Source organism: Heterodontus francisci, chromosome 15, assembly GCF_036365525.1.
Source record: "Heterodontus francisci isolate sHetFra1 chromosome 15, sHetFra1.hap1, whole genome shotgun sequence".
Lineage (NCBI taxonomy): Eukaryota > Metazoa > Chordata > Chondrichthyes > Heterodontiformes > Heterodontidae > Heterodontus > Heterodontus francisci.
The window spans coordinates 51,936,689-51,957,611 of NC_090385.1; the positions used below are offsets into that span (position 1 = coordinate 51,936,689).

A 20,923-nucleotide genomic window follows, 5' to 3' on the forward strand; every position below is an offset into this window, starting at 1 on the left:
TCTATGCCTCACTCTACCCTGTCCACTGATTAATGCAACTCATGAAAATCACTCCCATATTGTTCTGTTGATCCTGCCAAAATGGTTTATTTTCTTGGACTGGCAATAAAGATCACTAAATAGTGCAATCATTTAAAAGAAAAGTACATGAAAACATGGTTTGCAGGAACAACCACAGGGAGCTGAATTTTGTGCTGGCAGATGTATCCAATTACTTACCCCTACTCTGGGGCTTATGTTATATTCTTATTGATTGTCAAGAGCTCATTTTCCTGCCCATGTTCCAGTGCTGGAAAGGAGCAGCCTATATCCAAAGTGCCTCAGAGACTTTCAGCTGTGGGTTTGGCCATCACGGTTAGGGCTTTCTGGCTACTGATGGAGATCAGTGGTTAGAAAACCCAAATTATCTCTAAACATACTGGAACCGCGACTGTTAAAGTTAATAAATACAAATTTCCCCACTGTCTTCAGCCCATCATTCAGTGGGTGCCCAGGGCAGGTTTAGCAGAATTTTGCACTGGCACATCTGGTAAACATTGCTCAACGGAAAAAAAAAGTGAGGCTGGAAGTCAGGAATGACCTCACTAGTCTCCCTTGCATTTTATGCACTTCAGAGAAGACCCAGAGCTACATCGAAGGGGAAGAGACCTGGAAAAGTAAGTCTCCACCCTTCATTCCTGATCTTTGTCAGGAAGGTTGGCCTTTTATGAAACACTTTGCATTTCCCTGTTAACATTAATTGCTGTATTACAAATAGTATGGGCTGTCTTCCTGGTTACTGCAGGGTGAAAAACAGGACCTTCACCAAGATACTTTAAACAAATTCAAAACGGGTGTCAAAGGTGCAGAACTCTCAGGCTGTACAACTAATGTGTAGGTAAATGTGTCTTTTTTTTTTAAATTATGTATGCTCACTACAACTCCTATCAGACTTCTCTTTTTATCTCCAACTCTTAGCAGTTTCACAAGTGTAGTGACAAGTATACTCAAATCAAGCCAGTTAATTGTAGTTGCATCAGGAGCATCCCGCTTATCTCAGTAAAAGAAAATAAGCATTTTCATAGACAACACAGACATGCTGGGGAACATTTCTCTGATGAAAATTAAATGCCTAATATCTTAGCAACTGATTTGCTCAGTAGCATTTCTTTCAATGCCTTAAAGCTTGCATTTAATTGCGCCTGTACTGTAGAAGCACATTCCAAGGTGCTTCATAGAGATGTAGTCAGACAAAAATGCAAGCAGAAACAAAGGAGGGGTGAATAGCAGCTTGATCAAAGAGGCGGATTTTAAATAAGGCCTTAAAAGGAGGAGAGAGAGGTGATGGTGCAAAGGGGTTTAGGGAGGGAATTCCAGAATGTGAAACCGAGATGGTACACTTGCGAATGGTGGGTGAAGGAAGGAGAGTCGTGGAGATGGACAAGAGGACAGAGTCAGAGGAACAAAGATCTTGGGTGGAGGGCAGTCTGAGGTGGTAGTGGTGGTGGAGGGGTAGAAAGTGGTTGTAGCTCTGAAGCAAGTTATGGAGATAGGATGAGGCAAGGTCATAAAGTGGTGTAAAGATGAGAATAAAAATTGAGTTGGAGGTGTTGGGGGATTGACAGCAAATGTAGGTCAGCAGGAACAACAGTGCTGAATCAGCATATTTCGGTATGGAATGGGATATAGACGGTACATCTTTGGGTTAAGGTGAAGCTTACAAAGTGTGAAGAGTGGGAGGCTGATCAGGAGAGCTTTGGAATATCAGGACTGAACTTTTATTCCCAGGTCCCATCCTGCTGTTGGAATGAAATGCATGTTGGGAACCCACAAATGCAGGCAATGGGACCCACGTGCAATTTTCTGTTCGCCTCTGGAAGCCCTGTCCAATTAAGGATGGTGGGTGGGCTCCCGAGTATGGAGGGCCAATAGGAGGTCATCCAACTAGCAGATCAGCAGTCCCATCGTCAAAAGTGGGTGCTACTGAAGTATGTAGGGAGGCATCAACATTTCTGATCACCGGCCACAAACTAAGGGGTCCAGAAGGATAAGGGCCTGCGGTCATGAGGAGGAAAGTGCCCCACAGTAATTGGCACTGTCGCGATTGCAGCTGATTTTCCAAGAGGCGTCTTCCAAATAGATTGGAACCTCTGGCTGCGATGTCTACCACCTTGTCACTGGGAGACTGCCACGCTTTCACGACAGCCTCCTGACGCGCTGGGCACCCCATGTGTCTGATTGAAAATCCAGTCAGGAGAGTGCCCTTAATTAAGCCCTTAAGGGGCTTAATTGGTTACCCACCTCATTTGGAGGGTGGCCAACACCAGCCACCTCTTCCAAAATCGGGAATCGACACAGGACTGCATCAGAAATCAGGCATACTGCTCATGGATGTGAAACTGTGGCCTCATCCACCTCCTGAGCCAAATGAAAATTCAGCTCATAGCGTGTGGAGGTGACAAAGGCATGGTTGAGGGTTTTAGCAGTAAATGGGCTAAGGCAGGGGTGGAGGTGGACAATGTTATCAAGTTTGAGGTAGGTCATCATTATGATGGAGAGCATGTGGGGTTGGAAGCTTTGCTCAAGGCTTAATAGCAACCCAAGATTGGGAACTGTCTGTTTTAGCATGAGAGTAGCTAGGGAGGTGGACTGAATAGCAGGTGAGAAAATGGAGTTAGTTTCAAGGGGCTTCAGTCATCTCAATGTTTAACTGGAGGAAATAGTAGCTTATCCAAGACCGCATATTGGAGCATGGCTACCCGACCCGAACCCGACGGGACCTAACGACATGTGTCGGGCTCGGGTCGGGTCGCTCTTCCGGGTCCAGCGTTCGGGCTCGGGTCGGACACAGTCTATCACCACCTCCTGTAAGTGGCTCCAATGTTAATGTACTTTTTGGATGAGAAAGGTTGTTTAGTTACAGTTTTTTTTAACCTTGTGCAGATAAGTAACTAAGTGAAAAACAGAAGGTACGTTAACTGATGGTCAGGTGGTGGGGGGGTGGGGTGGGGCGGGGTGCGGGAAAAAATGAAAGGACTCGGGCCAGGTCGGGCTCAGGTCGAATGTTGTTCTGTTGGGCTCGGGTCGGGTTTCAATTGCAGACCCGAGCCGGCCTTTACCACATATCGGACAAGCAATCTGAAAACATGAAGGCGGGACTAAGGTGTTGAAAAAGGTGGTAGAGCGGTAGAGCTGGATGGCATCAGCACACACATGGAGGCTGACCCCTGCTCTGTAGATAATGTCACAAGGAGGGAGCATGCGATGATGAAGGAGGAGAAGGGGGCTAAATATAGATCTTTTGGGGACTCCAGAGATAATGGACAAACACCTGAAGAAAACACACATGTAACAGCAACTCTCAGACATCAGTTCATTTAAAAACTCTTCTACCTCAACTTTGTATATAACTAATAGTGGAAGCAAGTAACATCTGATGGATTGGTTCTGACAGGTTCCTGTCCTGTCCTCCAAATGACCTGATTGATAGAGAGTGACAACTTTCACTTCCAGTGCAGAAGGCTGAGTTTCTTGTGAAACAGTAACAAGCTGTCCCATGGGTTGAAAAGCTGTCAGCTTAAAACAATCCCTCATTTCTTGCTGTGCACATACTTGGTATCCTACACCTTATCTCCGGATGCCAGCCTGTGCTTAGTGAAGGTCTTTCATTTCATCATCTTACTTCAGGAATCCTATTATATAAGGCTAACTTGTTCTGAATAAATAACTATTCATTGAATCTTCTAGGATGAGAAAGTAAAACTAAAAGGGATTCTTTCAACAAAACACTCCATATTTCTTTTAATTAAAGCATATCACTCACTTATTAAGAGATAGATGTATTTTTGTATTGGGTTTTCCACCTGCTTCTTTGCGCTCAAGCTCCTCGGATATGGCAGATTTGGAGATGTCCACATACCTCTGAAGCATCTTTACTGATTTCAGTGGGAACCCTCGTTTTAGTCCTGGGAACCAGTGTAGAGTGACTTTTGAAAAGGTGAATTGGATAGCTTTTGGTGGAAGAAGTGATTGAGGGCTATAAGACATGGAATATATATATTTTTTGATCTTTGGAACAAACCAGCAGAACTACAGTAATCCCTTTTGACCCTGAATATTCCCATCTTCCTATGTACCTGACCCCAGGAAAACCACTGTTGGCCGAGAATGCAAGAGCAGTCTGATTATAGGGATTCAGGAATCTTTCCAAAGTGGATTTTTAACATAATTCAATAAAATGGCACATCTAGGATGCCTTTCCAGAAGGGGCACAACCTGTGACACTGGAGCCACTCAGGAGGGCAATGAAAACCCAAAATAGTGGACTGACCCAAGTATGCAATTCAGTACAAAAATGAAGCTATCTCCTAACAATTACAGATGGAAAGATATGTACTGAAGATATTTTCTTGTTTTTTATACTCTTTCATAAATATTGGCTACTTTCAAATAAATATCTAATATAAATGTAATGGACAGTTGGATTACTGGCTGGATCTTAATACTTATTGACTTAATTGAAACAAATAAATGACTTCAATAACGTGATTTAATTTCATAATTTCTGAATTACTTGAATATATTTTGAGTAATCAAATTTATCAGAAAAATATATCAAGGATTGACTGATTGCTCCTGCAGCCTGAGTTGAAACAAGTTTACCCCCTTCCAACCCACTTCAGTCCCAAATAGACTTGATTGATCATGGAGTTATTTGCTGATTGATCCACTAGAATAATAAGACAATTAATTGCTGCCCTTGGGAGCTGAGCAGAGTAATCAATTAGTTGAACTGAATGACGAAAACCTCTTGCCAGGGTTCCCCTGATGGATCAATGGGTGAACACTTTTCTGGTGTACGACTAAACCATACAGACCACAGGTTTCCAGGTTTGATTTGCATTCTGTGTTGAATTAATTGATGTCATTTAGGGCAGCAGTTGGGATGCTGCAGTTGGCCTCTGGGCTTCCCAGGGTGTGGTGGAAATCTGCCAGAGTTTCTGCTCCTGTTCACTATCCACTCGGCCCTTTACTAGAAATTGCATATGTGCAGATGTTGAGTTAGGACAGTAGTGTCCTCAACTTTGATGGCTTTATTGGTTGAAAAGCAAAGTGGCATTCGCTGTTTAGATTTATCCATCTGGGGGAAGGTTGCCCACGGTACTGCACCCCAGCTAGAGTCATAGAGTTATACAGCACAGAAACAGGCCCTTCGGCCCATCATGTCTGTGCTGGCCATCAAGCACCTATCTATTCTAATCCCATTTTCCAGCACTTGGCCGGTAGCCTTGTGTGCTATGGCATTTCAAATGCTCATCTAAATACTTCGTAAATGTTGTGAGGGTTCCTGCCTCTACCACCCCTTCAGGCAGTGTATGCCAGATTCCAACCACCCTCTGGGTGAAAACATTTTTCCTCAAATCCCCTCTAAACCTCCTGCCCCTTACCTTAAATCTACGTCCCCTGGTTATTGACACCTCCGCTAAGGGAAAAAGTTTCTTTCTATCTACCCTATCTATACCCCTCATAATTTTGGATACCTCAATCAGGTCCCCCCTCAGCCTACTCTGCTCTAAGTAAAACAACTCTAGCCTATCCAGTCTCTCTTCATAGCTGAAATGCTCCAGCCCAGACGACAGCCTGGTGAATCTCCTCTGCACCCTCTCCAGTGCAATCACGTCCTTCCTATAGTGTGGTGCCCAGAACTGTACACAGTACTCCAGCTGTGGCCTAACTAGCATTTTATACAGCTCCATCATAAACTCCCTGCTCTTATATTGTATGCCCTGGCTAATAAAGGCAAGTATCCCATATGCCTTCCTAACCACCTTATCTAACTGTGCTGCTGCCTTCAGTGATCTATGGACAAGTACACCAAGGTCCTTCTGACCCTCAGTACTTCCTAGAGTCCTACCATCCATTGTATATTCTCTTGCTTTGTTAGTCCTCCCAAAATGCATCACCTCACACTGCTCAGGATTAAATTCCATTTGCCACTGCTCTGCCCATCTATATCGTCCTGTAATCTAAGGCTTTCCTCCTCACTATGTATGACACCACCAATTTTCGTGTCATCTGGGAACTTACTGATCATACCTCCTATATTCACGTCTATGTCATTAACATACATTACAAACAGCAAGGGTCCCAGCACCGATCCCTGCGGTACACCACTGGTCACTGGCTTCCAATCGCAAAAACAACCCTTGACCATCACCCTCTGCCTCCTGCCACTAAGCCAATTTTGGATCCAATTTGCCAAATTGCCCTGGATCCCATGGACTCTTACCTTCTTGACCAATCTCCCATGCGGGCCTGAGGTCATGTAGACTACATCAACTGCTTTACCCTCATCTACACATCTAGTCACCTCCTCGAAAAATTCAATCAAATTTGTTAGACATGATCTCCCCCTGACAAAGCCATGCCGACTATCCTTGATGAATCCCTACCTCTCCAAGTGGAGATTAATCCTGTCCCTCAGAATTTTTTCCAGTAGTTTCCCTACCACTGCTGTTCAACTCACTGGCCTGTAATTACCTGGTTTATCCCTACTACCCTTCTTGAATAATGATACCACATTCACTGTCCTCCAGTCCTCTGGCACTTCTCCTGTGGCCAGAGAGTATTTGAAAATTTGTGTCAGAGCCCCTGCAATCTCCTCCCTTGCCTCACGTAGCAGCCTGGGATACATCTCATCTGGGCCTGGGGATTTATCCACTTTTAAGCCTGCTACAACAGCTAATACCTCCTCCCTTTCAATGCTAATTTGTTCAAGTATATCACAAGCCCCCTCCCTGATCTCTACACCTACATTGTCCTTCTCCATAGTGAACACAGATGAAAAGTAATCATTTAAAACCTCACCTACATCCTCCGGCTCCACACACACATTACTATTTTGGTCCCTAATGTACCCTACTTTTTCCCTGGTTTCCTAGTGCCCATAATATAAAATGCCTTGGGATTTTCCTTTATCTTGCCCACCAGTGTTTTTTCATGCCCCCTCTTTGCTCTCCTAATTACTTTTTTAAGTACCTCCCTACACTTTCTATACTCCTTTGGGCCTCAGCTGTTTTTAACCCTCTGAATCTGCCAGAAGCCTCCTTTTTTTCCCCCCTCCTTATCCAATCCTTTATATCCCTTGACATCCAGGGTTCCCTGGACTTGTTGGTCCTACCCTTCACCTTTACGGAAACATGTTGGCCCTGAACTCTCACTATTTCCTTTTTTAATGACTCCCACCGGTCTGATGTAGACTTTCCAACAAGTAGCTGCTCCCAGTTCACTTTGGCCAAATCCTGTTTTATCATATTGAAATTGGCCTTCCCCCAATTCAGTACCTTTATTTCTGGTCCATCTTTGTCCTTTTCCATAACTACTTTAAATCTTGCAGACTTATGGTCACCATCCCCAAAATGCTCCCCCACTGACACTTCTACCACTTGTCCGGCTTCATTCCCTAAGATTAGGTCCAGTACTGCCCCTTTTCTTGTAGGACTTACTACGTGTTGGTTCAAAAAGCTCTCCTGGATGCACTTTAAGAATTATGCTCCCTTTAAGCCTTTTGCACGAAGACTATCCCAGTTAATGTTGGGGAAGTTGAAATCCCCTACTATTATTACCCTATTATTTTTACACCTCCCTGAGATTTGCCTACATATCTGCTCCTCTATCTCTCTCTGACTTTTGGAGGGCTGTAGTACACTCCCAGCAAAGTGATTGCCCTCTTTTTGTTTTTAAGTTCTACCGATATGGCCTAATTTGAGGAACCTTCTAAGATATCATCCCTCCTTACTGCAGTAATTGACTCCTTGATCAATAGTGCAATGCCAATTCCTCTTTTGCACCCCCCCCCCCCCACCCACCCCCATCATGCCTGAAGATTCTATACCCTGGAGTATTGAGTAGCCAGTCCTGCCCTTCCCTTGGTAATAGCAACAATATTAAATTCCCATGTGTTAATCAACGCCTTCAATTCATTTGCCATTACTTGTAAGACTCCTTCCGTTAAAATAGATGCAGTCCAGCCTTGCATTATTAGCTTGTGCCTTAACAGGTCTATATTTGCATTGCCTTCCTTTCTCTTCAATATTTGGCTATTCATCACCCCCTACTCTACCTGCACTCTGTATCCTATCCCCCTGCCAAATTAATTTAAACCCCCCTCAACATCACTGGCAAACCTCCCTGCAAGGATGTTGGTCCCATTCTGATTCAGGTCCCACCTTCGCCAGAATCAGACCCAGTGATCCAGGAAACTGAGGCCCTCCCTCCTGCACCATCACTTCAGCCACGCATTCATCTGCTCTGTCCTCCTATTCCTACACTCACTAGCACGTGGCACTGGGAGTAATCCAGAGATTACAACCTTTGAGGTCCTGCTTTTTAATCTGCTACCTAGCTCCCTAAATTCTTGTTGCAGGACCTCATCCATCTTTCTACCTATGTCGTTGGTACCAATGTGTACCATGACCTCTGACCACCCTTCCCCTTCAGAATGTCCTGCCGCCGCTCTGTGACATTCTTGACCCTCGCACCAGGGAGGCAACATACCATCCTGGAGTCGGCTTTGTGGCCACAAAAACGCCTATCTCTATCCCTTACGATAGAATCGCCTATCACTATAGCTCTCCCACTCTTTTTCCTCCCCACCAGCTGAGCCACCTATGGTGCTACAGACCTGGCTCTTGCTGCTTTCCCTGGAGAAGCTATCTCCCCCAACAGTATCCAAAGTGGAAAATCTGTTAGAGAGGGAGATGGACCCAGAGGACTCCTGCACTACCTGCCTAGTTCTTCTACTCTGCCTGGCGGTCACCTATTCCTTTTCTACCTGAGCAATCTTTACCTGTGGTGTAAGCATCTCCCTGTACATGCTATCCACGATGATCTCAGCCTCGCGGATGCTCCACAATGTCCCCAGCCGCTGCTCCAGATACAAAACGCGGATTTCGAGTCGCTGCAGCTGGAGACACATCCTGCACATGTGTTCGCCCCGGACACAGGAAATGTTCCTGACTTCCCACATTGCACAGGAGGAGCACTCCACGCTGCCGAGCTGCCCTGCCATGATTTACCCTTAATTTACTCCCTTAAATTACTCAAAAATTAGAGATTACTAGGGACTTTGATTCCCTAAAAAACACTAACTTATATAAAAAATACTGTAGACCTTACCTTTCTCTTTACTTTAGTTACTAACCCAGCTTACCTGTATACTCACTCCGGCGGCTCTTTGTTTCCCTGCTCGCTCTGTTGATTGTGACGTCACTCTGATGTCACTTTTCCATTTTCCCCGGCTCTGCTCCTGCTGTATTTTCTTTCTCTCTCTCTCTCTCTGGTCTCCGACTCTGTTCCTTTTGAAATGCTTTTTAAAGCTCTGCTCCCGCTGTGTTTTCTATCTCTTTCCCTCTGCTCACCACCTTTAATAGAAGAGGGGAGAAAAGAGAAAAAAATTCAAGCAAAAAAAAAGAAAACTCATTTGAGTGCTTCGAACATTGGAGTACTTCCTTGATACTACAAAGTATCCATCTAGATTAGCTGAAGTACCTCATGGAGCTACAACCCACATTATTATAATAATAAAATGGTACATCTAGCATGCATTTCCTGTCTGTCACACTTGTCCATCTTTTCTTTGTCATGCTCCAATTTGTATATGATACTTTGATAAAATGAATATGAACAGAGAAAGTCAGAGTCAGAATATCTAAAGTCAGAATTAGCTTTATCAATTCATTTAATAAAACAAAGGGCTGAATTTTACCCTCGGCAAACGGGTGCCGTCCACCGACTGAAAAGTAGGTGGCAAACCCGCCTCCACCTGGCCTGGGGATCCGGCCTGCATTTTACGGTCTCCAGGCCTTTAATTGGTCTGAGGCGGGACTTCCACCTCATTGAGGCAGGAAGTCCCACCTAATGGTGGGAGCGGTGGCCACTGCTGGGACTGCAACCCAGCCATCAGAAGGATGAGGAAGGACTGCCCCGGGAAAAGGTAAGTTTTTGGGGCCTTGCCGGGGTGATCGGGCGGGTCCAGGCGAGGCAAAGGTGGTCAATTGTAGAGACAGGGCGTTTTGGGTGTTGGGGGGGGTTGGAGCATCTGGGTCGGCCTTCCGTCGGGCACAGAGTGCCTGATCCTGAGGCCTACCTAGCCCCAGGCCATCAAAACGCTACCTGCTTTTGTCAGGCGGCTTTTCTTGGGCCTGGGCCGCCTGACCGGTCAAGGGTAAAATCCCCATGGCAGCGGGTGGAGGCCCTTAAGTGGTCGCCAACTGGCCACTTAAGGGCCTTGATTGGCCTGGGGCGGGCGGGCCGTTTTCTGCCGCCACCGCCATGTGTAAAGTGGCGGTGGAGGCAGGAGTGGGTCGGGAAGGGCACCCTGAGCCTCCCACTCCATTTTACAGCCCCCCGCCCCCGCCACCTTCCCGCTCTTTGGTGGGGTGTAAAACTCAGGCCAAAGTCAGTGTTCAGATCTGCAGCCTGAATATCAATTAAAATCCAAATTCACTTAACCAGTGTTTATTCACAACAATTTGACTTGGTGTCTTAGAAAGGACCCAGTTTCAACTCTCTGCAGAATAATTAATAGTGCATTACCTGACATACACTTACGTCCGTATAAAATAGCATATCATCCAACTTAAGTGGTTCCAACTTATTGTGAGCAACCCCACATGAAATTTATTGGGTCACATAATAATCTTGGCCACAGAATTCCAGTGGGAGGGCAGAAGTTGGGTGGATTGTCCACAGGGGGAAATCAGAATTTGGAGAGGAACCTAGATCTGCCAAGTTTCTGTTCCAGGCATCTAATGATCCAAATTCTTGTTAGGAGGTGCAGGTGAGTCTCATATCGTCCTTCTCCAAGTCCACTGGATGTGATTCCAACAATGCATGTCATTGTATATGTATTTGAAAGACTTTGCCCAGAGGCATTGTTTACAGGTTAACAGATAAATGCAAACCCACTAAGTCTCAATGGAGTTTTTGTTCAAAAACAGCCCAAATATCCAATAATTTCTGTTTTGTGCTCATCACCTTACTCTTCTCATTACAGGTTTGTACAACTCCATTGATAGTTGGATGATTGTTCCCAATATCAAGCAAAACCATTACACTGTGCATGGACTACAGTCTGGGACTAGATATATCTTTATTGTGAAGGCAATCAACCAGGCTGGCAGTCGTGTCAGTGAACCAGCCAGACTGAAGACTAATAGTAAGTACCCTGTTTTGATTTCTTAGCTATGCTGTTTACGCAAGATTGCAGTCTTAATTAACAAGAGGACAATCATTGGCTGGCCTCATCCTTTAAGTTTACAATTGACAAGCTTCAGGATGGCATCATCCTTTTAGTTAACAAATGGGTAAATCGTACTTTGCTATCATCCTCTCAGCAATGGGACATCCTTGGCTGTTGTCACCCTCTTGGTTAACATAAGCAATAAGTTGGATTTTGTTAAAAACAAAAAAGACAACACATTACTGCAGCATTTATACTATTTTAGTTAGCTAATCTCAGCTAGACCAACATTAGGAGTGCTAAAATTGGTACTAAAAGCCCCTTGGTTAGAGAGGGGGAAAATAGCTATAGTTTCTCCTCCTGTTGGCAATTAGTGATCTCTGCTAGCAAGTGCCTGTGCGGATGATAATTGAGCTACGATTAGGCTCGGAATCAGCCTCCAGGGCCTTGCAAAAACCACTTTGTAAGGCATACTTGTTATCAGTCTGTAACATGTATATTCTGAATGGAATGTATAATGATGTGCTGTGGCAATATAATAATAAAGAAAGATTTCATTTCCTCTGGTAGTGCACTGGTTACCATGTTTGAGTTCTATCCCTTTGTGTGCTGTTTAAATGCAATTAACAGATTTATTGCATTACAATTGCACACAAAGGAATTTCCCATTAATGCACTAACCCACGTGCAACTAAGAGGAAATTAAACCTCTCGCAAAACTTTCCCCATCAGGACCGTTTTGAAGAGAGTTCAAAAGGAATGTGAACTTTAGCATTAGCTTTTATGTCTATTTCTGTTTTTAAAAAAATCTCCTCACTAAATTCAATGTAGTAATCAAAGGCTTGATTTATCTATTCTGGAACTGTTGTATTAGTGGTTACATTGTGGGGTCAAATTTCAGAGCATAGAATCATAGAATAGTATAGTACAGAAGGAGACCATTCAGTTCATTGATTCTGCACTGGCTCTTTCGAGGAGGAATGGGGAAACAGCAATGCGCTTAGAAGCTTTCACTTGTACAGTAGCTTCCAGGCTGCAGTTGTGACTTTAAGGTTACGGTCCTGGACCTTCTGCAGGGTGAGTGTGGATTTATATAGGCTCACAAAGGGCGGCGCAGTGGTTAGCACCGCAGCCTCACAGCTCCAGCGACCTGGGTTCAGTTCTGGGTACTGCCTGTGTGGAGTTTGCAAGTTCTCCCTGTGACCGCGTGGGTTTCCGCCGGGTGCTCCGGTTTCCTCTCACAGCCGAAGACTTGCAGGTTGATAGGTAAATTGGCCATTGTAAATTGCCCCTTGTGTAGGTAGGTGGTAGGAGAATGGTGGGGATGTGGTAGGGAATATGGGATTAATGTAGGATTAGTATTAATGGGTGGTTGTTGGTTGGCACCGACTCGGTGGGCCGAAGGGCCTGTTTCAGTGCTGTATCTCTAAAATAAAAAAATAAACAATACTTAAATCATAATGGAGAAGAGGTTGAGCCCCAGCAATGGAAGGGAGATATATTTATGCACTCAGTTGAAATGGCACATCACTGACGAACCAAGTCTCCTGATATTGGTTCATCTTCCCTGTTACTTAAAGGAAAAAAAAAATCAAGAAGTAGAAATTGAGTGAAATGTCTGCTTCGGTTTTTGTTTCTCCTTCCTCTCTTTTCTTGAAGTCAACTTTCACTGAGCACAGTTTCGCAGGTTGGCAGCCCACTGCTAACTCACTCTATTCTTTGGGCTGGATTTGGTGGAACCAGTGGGGCTTCCAACGCTGGGCTGAAAAGGCAGTGGGAACCCCACTTTGGCCATTCAGAGCCCTCCTGGCTCTATTTAATGGCACTGTGACAATTAACTGCCGGGATCCAGGGTCCCCGTCCCTTTAAAGATGTGGATCCCACCTCCAAGAGCTGCCAGCCAATCAGAGGGATGGCAGCTCAGTAGTACCAGCAGCAACACTGGGAGCGGTGGCTACAGCCGGTACTACATGAGGCCTTGGAACTAGGCCCAGCACTGGAAGTCTGGACCTTGGGTAAGTGAGGCGGGGTCGCTGGGGCCAGTCCGACAGGCCCCAGCAATGGTGTGGTGGGGGAGGGTGGATTTATGAGTGCAGGTGCGGATGTTATTCAGGGTTGGTGGGTTGCTTTTCCGTTGCGGGCCCTTCATGAGCCACAGATTGCTTACAGAGGAGGGACCCCCTACAAGCCCGAAGGGAGGTCACCTCATTTTACTGGGTGACCTCCCACATGGCAGAGGCTCCCCCCACCGCCAATGGCTTAATTCCAGTGGCAGTAAGAAGAGGCCCTTAAGTGGCTAATAATAGGCCTCTTAAGGGCCTCAATTGGCCTCTGAGTGGGAAGGCCATCATTGGTCTTTCCTGCTCCCAACTTAATTGTAGTGTGACGGGAAAACAACGGGCCCTCCGCCCCCGCGTCCCGTCGCAAATCTATGGGCCCTCCCACCCGGACGCAAATCTATGGGCCCTCCCACCCCGGCTCCTAGCCCATCTCCGGGGTCACATTAAATACAGCCCTTTATGTGCATGTATCTACCAGTTGTTCGATCTTGAGGTGGCGTCATAATCGAGACCAATTCTGTGATGTTCACATATCTCACATTCTCAAGAGAGCCACTTGATAAAGATTAGAAGTGGGAATCGAGGCTGATTTTACTCTTCCTTAGTCAGGGCTATGAGGGCCAATTGCTGCATCCCAATTGTTGCTGCAACTTGAGAGTAAATAATACAGCTCAAAATAAGGATCAAATCTTGGACTTTTTGATTGGTATGGCTAAGTGTTAAACTGGGAAGTGCTTTTAACTACTTCTTGGATGTCCAAGAATTTCTACAACCTGCATCAGCAACTCCATCTAAAAAAATGGTCCCGAGTCCAGGAAGCTGTCAGGTTCTATCCCTGGACCATGCCGAGTTACATGATCTTAGTCAGGATAGTGTAGTTGGACTCCATGTCCATTTAGTTGTAGAGGGTAAAAATCAGGCTGGATTCCTGCTTCTGATCAATCTCCAACTTGGGTAGACTTTTGAAAGAAAAGACTTGCGTTTATATAGTTCCTTTCGTGACCACAGGACATCCTCAAGTATTTTACAGCCAATGAAGTACTTTTGAAATGTAGTCACTCTAGTAAAGGTAGAAATGTTTCAGCTGTGATGCACTTCGTAATCAAATCACCTGATGACAGTCAACGCTTGGGGTAACAAATGAGGAAAGGTTGCTTGGACTGAAAGGTACTCAGTGCTACTACTGAGCCAAGGTTGACACCTCTGTTTCAACAGGTGCTCACTGCAGTACTGAGGGCGTACTATACTGTCAGAAGTGCAATTTTTTCAGATGATTAAGCAAACGGAGACCCTGATTGCTCTCTCACATAGATGTAAAAGATCCATTGGTGATATTTGAAGAATGGAGCGAGTGATTGGGAGAAATCCCATGATACCTTGCCAATACCAATCACTCAACCAGCAACACTAAACATCTTAGCTGGTCATGTATCTCATTGCAATTTTTGAGACCTACTGTGTTTGATATTATGATAGTGATTACATTTCAAAATCTGCTTCAATGCCTACAAAATGCTTTGGAATGTCTTGAGGTTGTCAAAGTTGTTATAAATGACAGTTCTGTCTTTACTTAAAAAAACAAATTGGGGTGGAAAATATTTATATTTAATGCAAGGAGCATGGCTTTTCTAAAATTATCTCCCCAGGCCCCAGCAGGGTGTATGAGTCAGCAATTCAGTACAAAGAGAAGGAAACAGATAGATTTGATCTACTGAAATTGGGGTAGAATTTACCCAGCCTCAGGATGGTGGGCGTGGATGACGAGTGGCATGGATAATAGTGGGGAACTGTTTCAGGATGCCTTCCAATGCACTTCCGCCACCGGGGATGTTTCCCAGTGGCAGGCTGGGATGTAAATCGGCTGCTCGCACCACGGAGATGAGCAGCCAATTTAAATAATTAAGGCCCCAATTAGGGACGATTTAGAGGACTCGCCTGCATTTTGTCAGCAGCAGACTGGCCCTTTGCTGCATGGGGAGGCCACCATCTTAATGGAGGTGGCCTCCAGCGGCAGGCTGGGGGGGCCATAGGAGCCAGAGGCTCCATCCCTTAAAGAGGGAACCGCCAGCAGCAAAAGTTGCACCTGTGGCCCAAACGTTGCTGCCAGAGGAGTTTCCCCTCCACTCCCAGGGGCCTGCCTGCTTGGCCCCTCTAAATTTTTATTTTAAATTTATGCTTCCGCGGGTGCCACTGAAGTCTCCTACCTGCCTCAGTAGCACCCACCTCTCCCTGTATGGCTGCCAAGGCTCTAGAGATGCCAGCTCTGTGATTGGGCCAGCAGCAGCATTGGGAGCCCACCCACTATCCTTAACTGGACAGCGAGCACAAAGGCAGCCTCCAGGAAAATAACTCCCCGGTCTGGCTCCCGGCAAATGCGGGCTTGGGACACCCATTAGATTCTGACGTCAGTGTCCTAAACCTTGTGGAAAAATCCTGCCATGTATGCCTGAATCAGAATTCTATTTTGAGTTAACAACACGTCTCCCTGGAGCTGGCTCTGTAAAAAAAAAAATCAAACTAGAAAACAAATGATCAGATATCTTGGCAGGTTAATCTCAAGAAGAATACCAATGATCGTAATAGTTGACAGGAGCTTTGTTGTCTAGCTGAAACTGTATCATACATTGAGGGTTTAGAATCACTGAATTCCTTCCAATATTGATGTAGACATGTTCATTTTAAAGAATCTCACTTACTATTGATATTAAAACACACGTATATTGTGGAACTGTTGCTATGAATTGGTTGCCTAATATATGGAGGCTGCCAGTATTCTGCTATTAATATCACAAGATGTATTTGACAGCAACATTCTCAAAGGAGAGCCAAGGGCATTGTCAAAATTACACATATGCAACTGTTTAAAATTGCAATCATGACTTCAATTTGCCGCCGATGGCATTTTCTAATGTTGGGCATAGTCTCTATCTACCAGTAATACGAATACAACACTGCTAGTCCGTAAGAACGTAACAACGTCAGAAATAGGAGCATCTCAAACAAGAGAGAATCTAACCATCTCCCCTTGATGTTCAATGGCATTACCATCACTGAGTCCCTCACTATCAACATCCTGGGGGTCACCATTGACCAGAAACTGAACTGGAACAGCCACATAATTGCTGTGGCTACAAGAGCAGGTCAGAGGCTGGGAGTTCTGCAGCGGGTAACTCACCTCCTGACTCCCCAAAGCCGATCCATCATCCACTAGGCACAAGTCAGGACTGTGATGTCAGGACTCTCCACTTGCCCGGATGGGTGCAGTTCCAACAACACTCGAGAGGCTTGACACCATCCAGGACAAAGCAGCCCGCATGATTGGCACCCAATCCACCACCTTAAACATTCACTCTCTCCACCACTGACGCACAGTGGCAGCAGTGTGTGTACCATTTACAAGATGCACTACAGTAACGCACCAAGGCTCCTTCGACAGCACCTTCTGAACCCACGACCTCTAGCACCTAGAAGGAGAAGGGCAGCAGATGCATGGGAACACCACCACCTGCAAGTTCCCTTCCAAGCCACACACCATCCTAACTTGGAACTATATCGCAATTCCTTCACTGTCGCTGGGTTAAAATCCTGGCACTCCCTTCCTTACAGCACTATGTACCTACCCCCAAGGACTGCAGCGGTTCAAGAAGGCAGCTCACCACCACCTTCTCAAGGGCAATTAGGGATGGGCAATAAATGCTGGCCTAGCCAACGATGACCACATCCCCCGAACAAATGAAAAAAATGGAGTAGACTATACGGGCCGTCGAGTCTGCTCTGCCATTCAATTGATCATGGCTGATCTTGGGCTTCAACTCCACTTTCCCGCCCATTCCCCTTGAATCCCTGAGAGACCATGGCCAGAATTTTATGGCCCCCAACAAGCAAGCTGGTGGCGGCGGGTGGGGGGTAGGGCGCCGTAAAATTGAATGGGAGGTGGGGGTGCCATTCCTGACGCCTTCCCACCCCCGCTGCAATTTTACGGGAGACGACGGCAGCGAGAAACGACCTGCCCGCCCCAGGCCGATCAAGGCTGTTTCAAGTGGCCAATTAACTGCCACTTAAGGGCTTCTTCCCACAGCCGCTATTGTTTTACCCTCGGCGGCCAGATGGCAAAGGCGCCAAGAACATTGCCAGTTAAAACCTGGCAACCTTCTTGCAGGCTTGGGTGGCCCTCCTGATCGGGCACCCTGTGCCCCATGGACGTCCGCCCCCGAAGCCCCAACTACCCCACCACACAACATTCCCCTCCCCCCCTCTCTACCCCCACACCCCAACCGACCCGCACTGGAACCCGGCCAATTGTCCCCAGCGAGGTCTCAAAAACTCCCATTGTTCCAGGGCCTTCCTTCACCTTGCTTGCGATGGCACTGCTGGGACTAAGAGCTGCTGGCCCGCTGATTGGCCGGCAGCTCCATTAGGTGAGACGTCCTGCCTCAAGGAGGTGGAAGTCCCACCCAAGACCAATTAAAGGCCTGGGGAGCGAAAAATCCCAGCATGGCTTCCCAGACCTGGCGAAGGCTGGTTCGCCCCTGACTTTTCGGCCGATGGGCGGGGTTTCCTGCCCAATGTAAAATTCCGGCCCAAAATATGTCTGTCCCAGCCTTAAATATATTCAATGATGAAGCATCCGTCCCCTCTGGGATGGAGAATTTCAAAGATTCACACCCTTTGAGTGAAAAAAATTCTCCTTATGTCTGTTCTAAGTAAACTGCAGAGAATATGTCCAATTTACTCAGCCTCTCATCATAGGACAGCTCTGTCATCCCAGGGACCAATCTAGTAAACCTTCGCTGTACTGTCTCCAATGCAACTATATCCTTCCTTAAATATGGAGACCAAAACTGCACAGACTATTCCAGGTGTGGTCTCACCAAAACCCTGTACAATTGTAGAAAGATTTCTTTATTCTTGTACTCCAATCCCCTTGCAGTAAAGGTCAACATGCCATTTGCCTTCATACTTACTTGCTGTACCTGCATACTAAATTTCTGTGTTCCTTGTGCGAGCACACCCAAGTCTCTCTGAACATCGTTAACAAGTTTCATACCTTTTAAAAACTATTCTGCACTTCTTTTCCTATGACCAAAGTGAATATCCTCACACTTCCCCACATTATACTCCATCTGCCACCTTGTTAATAACAGTTATATTAACCTGTTTATATACCTTTGCAGCCTCTCTCTCTGTCTTCCTCACAGCTTTCATTTCCATCGACCTTTCATTTCCATCAGCAAACATAGATACATTACTCAGTGTCTCTTCATCTAAGTCATTAATATAGAGTGTAAATTGCTGAGGCCCCAGCACTGATCCTGGCGGCACTCCAATAGTCACAGTCTGCCAACTTGAAAATGCCCCATTTATGCCCACTCTTTTCTTGCTGCCCATTAACAAATCCTTTATCCAGGCTAACATATTACCCCAACTCCATGAGCCCTTATGTTGCCTATTAACCTTTTGTGTGGCACCTTATCACATGTCTTCTGAAAATCCAGGTATACTACATCTATTGGTTCCCCTTTATCTATCCTACTAGTTACATTCTCAAAAAACTGTAATAAATTTGTCAAACATGATTACCCCTTCATAAAACCATGTTGACTTTGCCCGATTATACTATGATTTTCTAAGTACATTGTTGAGACTTGCTTAGTAATAGGTTCTAGCATTTTCCTGATGACATATGTCAGGCCATCTCCTTGTTTTCTCTCTCCCTCCTTTCTTGAATAGCGGTGTTAAATTTGCTAACTTCCCAATTTGCTGGGACCATTCCGAATTCCAGGGAATTTTGGAAAATCATAGCCATGCATCCACTAGCTCTGCAGCTATCAGGTCCTTGGGATTTATTAGATTTTAGTTACTTAAATTTCTCCAATACCTTTTCTCTACTGATAATTACCTTAATTTCCTCACTCTTTTTATCCCCTTGGTTACCCTCTATTTCTGGTATGCAACTCATGTCTTTTATTGTGAAAACAGACGCAAAATATTTGTTCAATGTCTATGCCATTTCCTCATTCCCCATAATAATTTCTCCTGTGTCTGCTTCTAAGGGACCAGCATTTACTTTAGCTATTCTCTTTCTTTTTATATACTTGTAAAAGCTCTTACAATCTGTTTCAATATTCCTCGCTAGTTTATTCTCGTTCTATTTTTTTCCCTTTTTTATCAACTTTTTGGTAGCCCTTTGCTGGTTTCTAAAACACTCCCGATCCTCAGACTTGCTACTATTCTTTGCAACATTATAAGTCTCTTCTTTTAATCTAATACTATCCTTAACTTCCTGAGTTAATCATGAATGGATCTTTTTTGCTGAGTTTTTATTTTTCAATGGAATGTATTTTTGTTGAACATTTTGAATTATTTCTTTAATGTTTCCCACTTTATTTATTGCCATACCCTGTAGTCTACTTACCCAATCAACCTCAGCCAGCTCTCTCCTCATACCTTAGTTATTGGCTTGTGGTTTAGGTTTAGATTCTTGTTTGTTGTTGGAGTACGTAGCTTTCAAACTTAACATGGAATTCAATTGTATTATGATGACTATTTCCCAGCAGATCTTTTACTATGAGATTACTAAATATCTCTACCTCATTACACAATACTATATATAAAATAGCTTTATCCCTAGTTGGTTCAAAAATGTATTGGTCCAAGAAACTGTCACAAAAACATTCCACAAACACATTGGTCCAGTCTTTATGAAGATTAAAGGTCCCAACAATTATTACATTGCCTTTGTTACAAGCTCCAATAATTTCTTGTTTAATGCCCCGTCCAATGGTATATCTACTGTTAGGGGGGTGGGGGCTATAAACTACTCCTGTGCATTTTTTTCTGACTCTTGCTATTCAGGACTATTCACACCAGGTGACAGTCGCACCTCTTGACTTACAAAAATGTCATCCAACAACCACCAATTCTATATTGTGAGTGTTGCTTTGAATCTAGTATGACAAAGAAGCATCATCAGCTGAACTTTGTCCCTGTGATGTTGAGCCACATTTTATTTACACGGGGGTCCTGGCAGTGGGCCGGAAGGTGGTAGGAAAATTTGCCTCAGCACTCTGTCGGACCCCCATAGCTGTTTAATGAAGGGCATGCAATAACTGCCCACCATCGAGGACACTGTCCCTTTAGGGGACGAGGTCCTGCCTCCAGCACTACCAGCCAATCAGAAGGCCAGCAGCTCTGCGGTACCAGCAGTGCCAATGGAAGCAATGACCTTTACCAGTACTATAGGAGGTCCTGCAGTATGAAGACAGGAGAAGGGTGATGAAGACCCGAGAGATAAGTGGCATCAGGGTTGCCAGGGCCATTCAGGCAGAACCCAGCAAAGGGATGGTGCAGTGGCTGTTGAGTGGGGGGGGCAAGGGGAGGGGGCTGGCAATCTTCCCAGGATGGTGGGGGGGGGCTACAAAGGGGTTGAAATGATCACTGTCAGGGTGGCACTACAGGTGCCCTGGGTTGCCCCAAAGGAGGGACACCCTGACCTCACTAGGAGGCTGCCACTCTTTACCTGGCAAAATTGAGGTGGAACTGGGAAGAGGCCCTTAAGTGGCCATTAACTTGCCACTTAAGGGCCTCAATTGGTCTGGGGTGGGAAGACCATCCTGAGTCATCACTGCCCTTAACAAAATAT

The 20,923-nt window shown here is 45.3% G+C and overlaps 1 protein-coding gene across 4 annotated transcripts in view; it reads left to right on the plus strand.

The window, feature by feature from the left end:
* LOC137377884 (probable E3 ubiquitin-protein ligase MID2) overlaps positions 1-20,923 on the plus strand; it is a 318,774-nt gene that overhangs the window by 270,866 nt on the left and 26,985 nt on the right. For all 4 annotated transcript variants that reach the window (XM_068047960.1, XM_068047963.1, XM_068047962.1 and 1 more), the window contains exon 8: positions 11,036-11,197. In XM_068047960.1, coding sequence (XP_067904061.1) covers positions 11,036-11,197 — 162 coding nt within the window. The remainder of the gene's footprint in view (positions 1-11,035; positions 11,198-20,923) is intronic.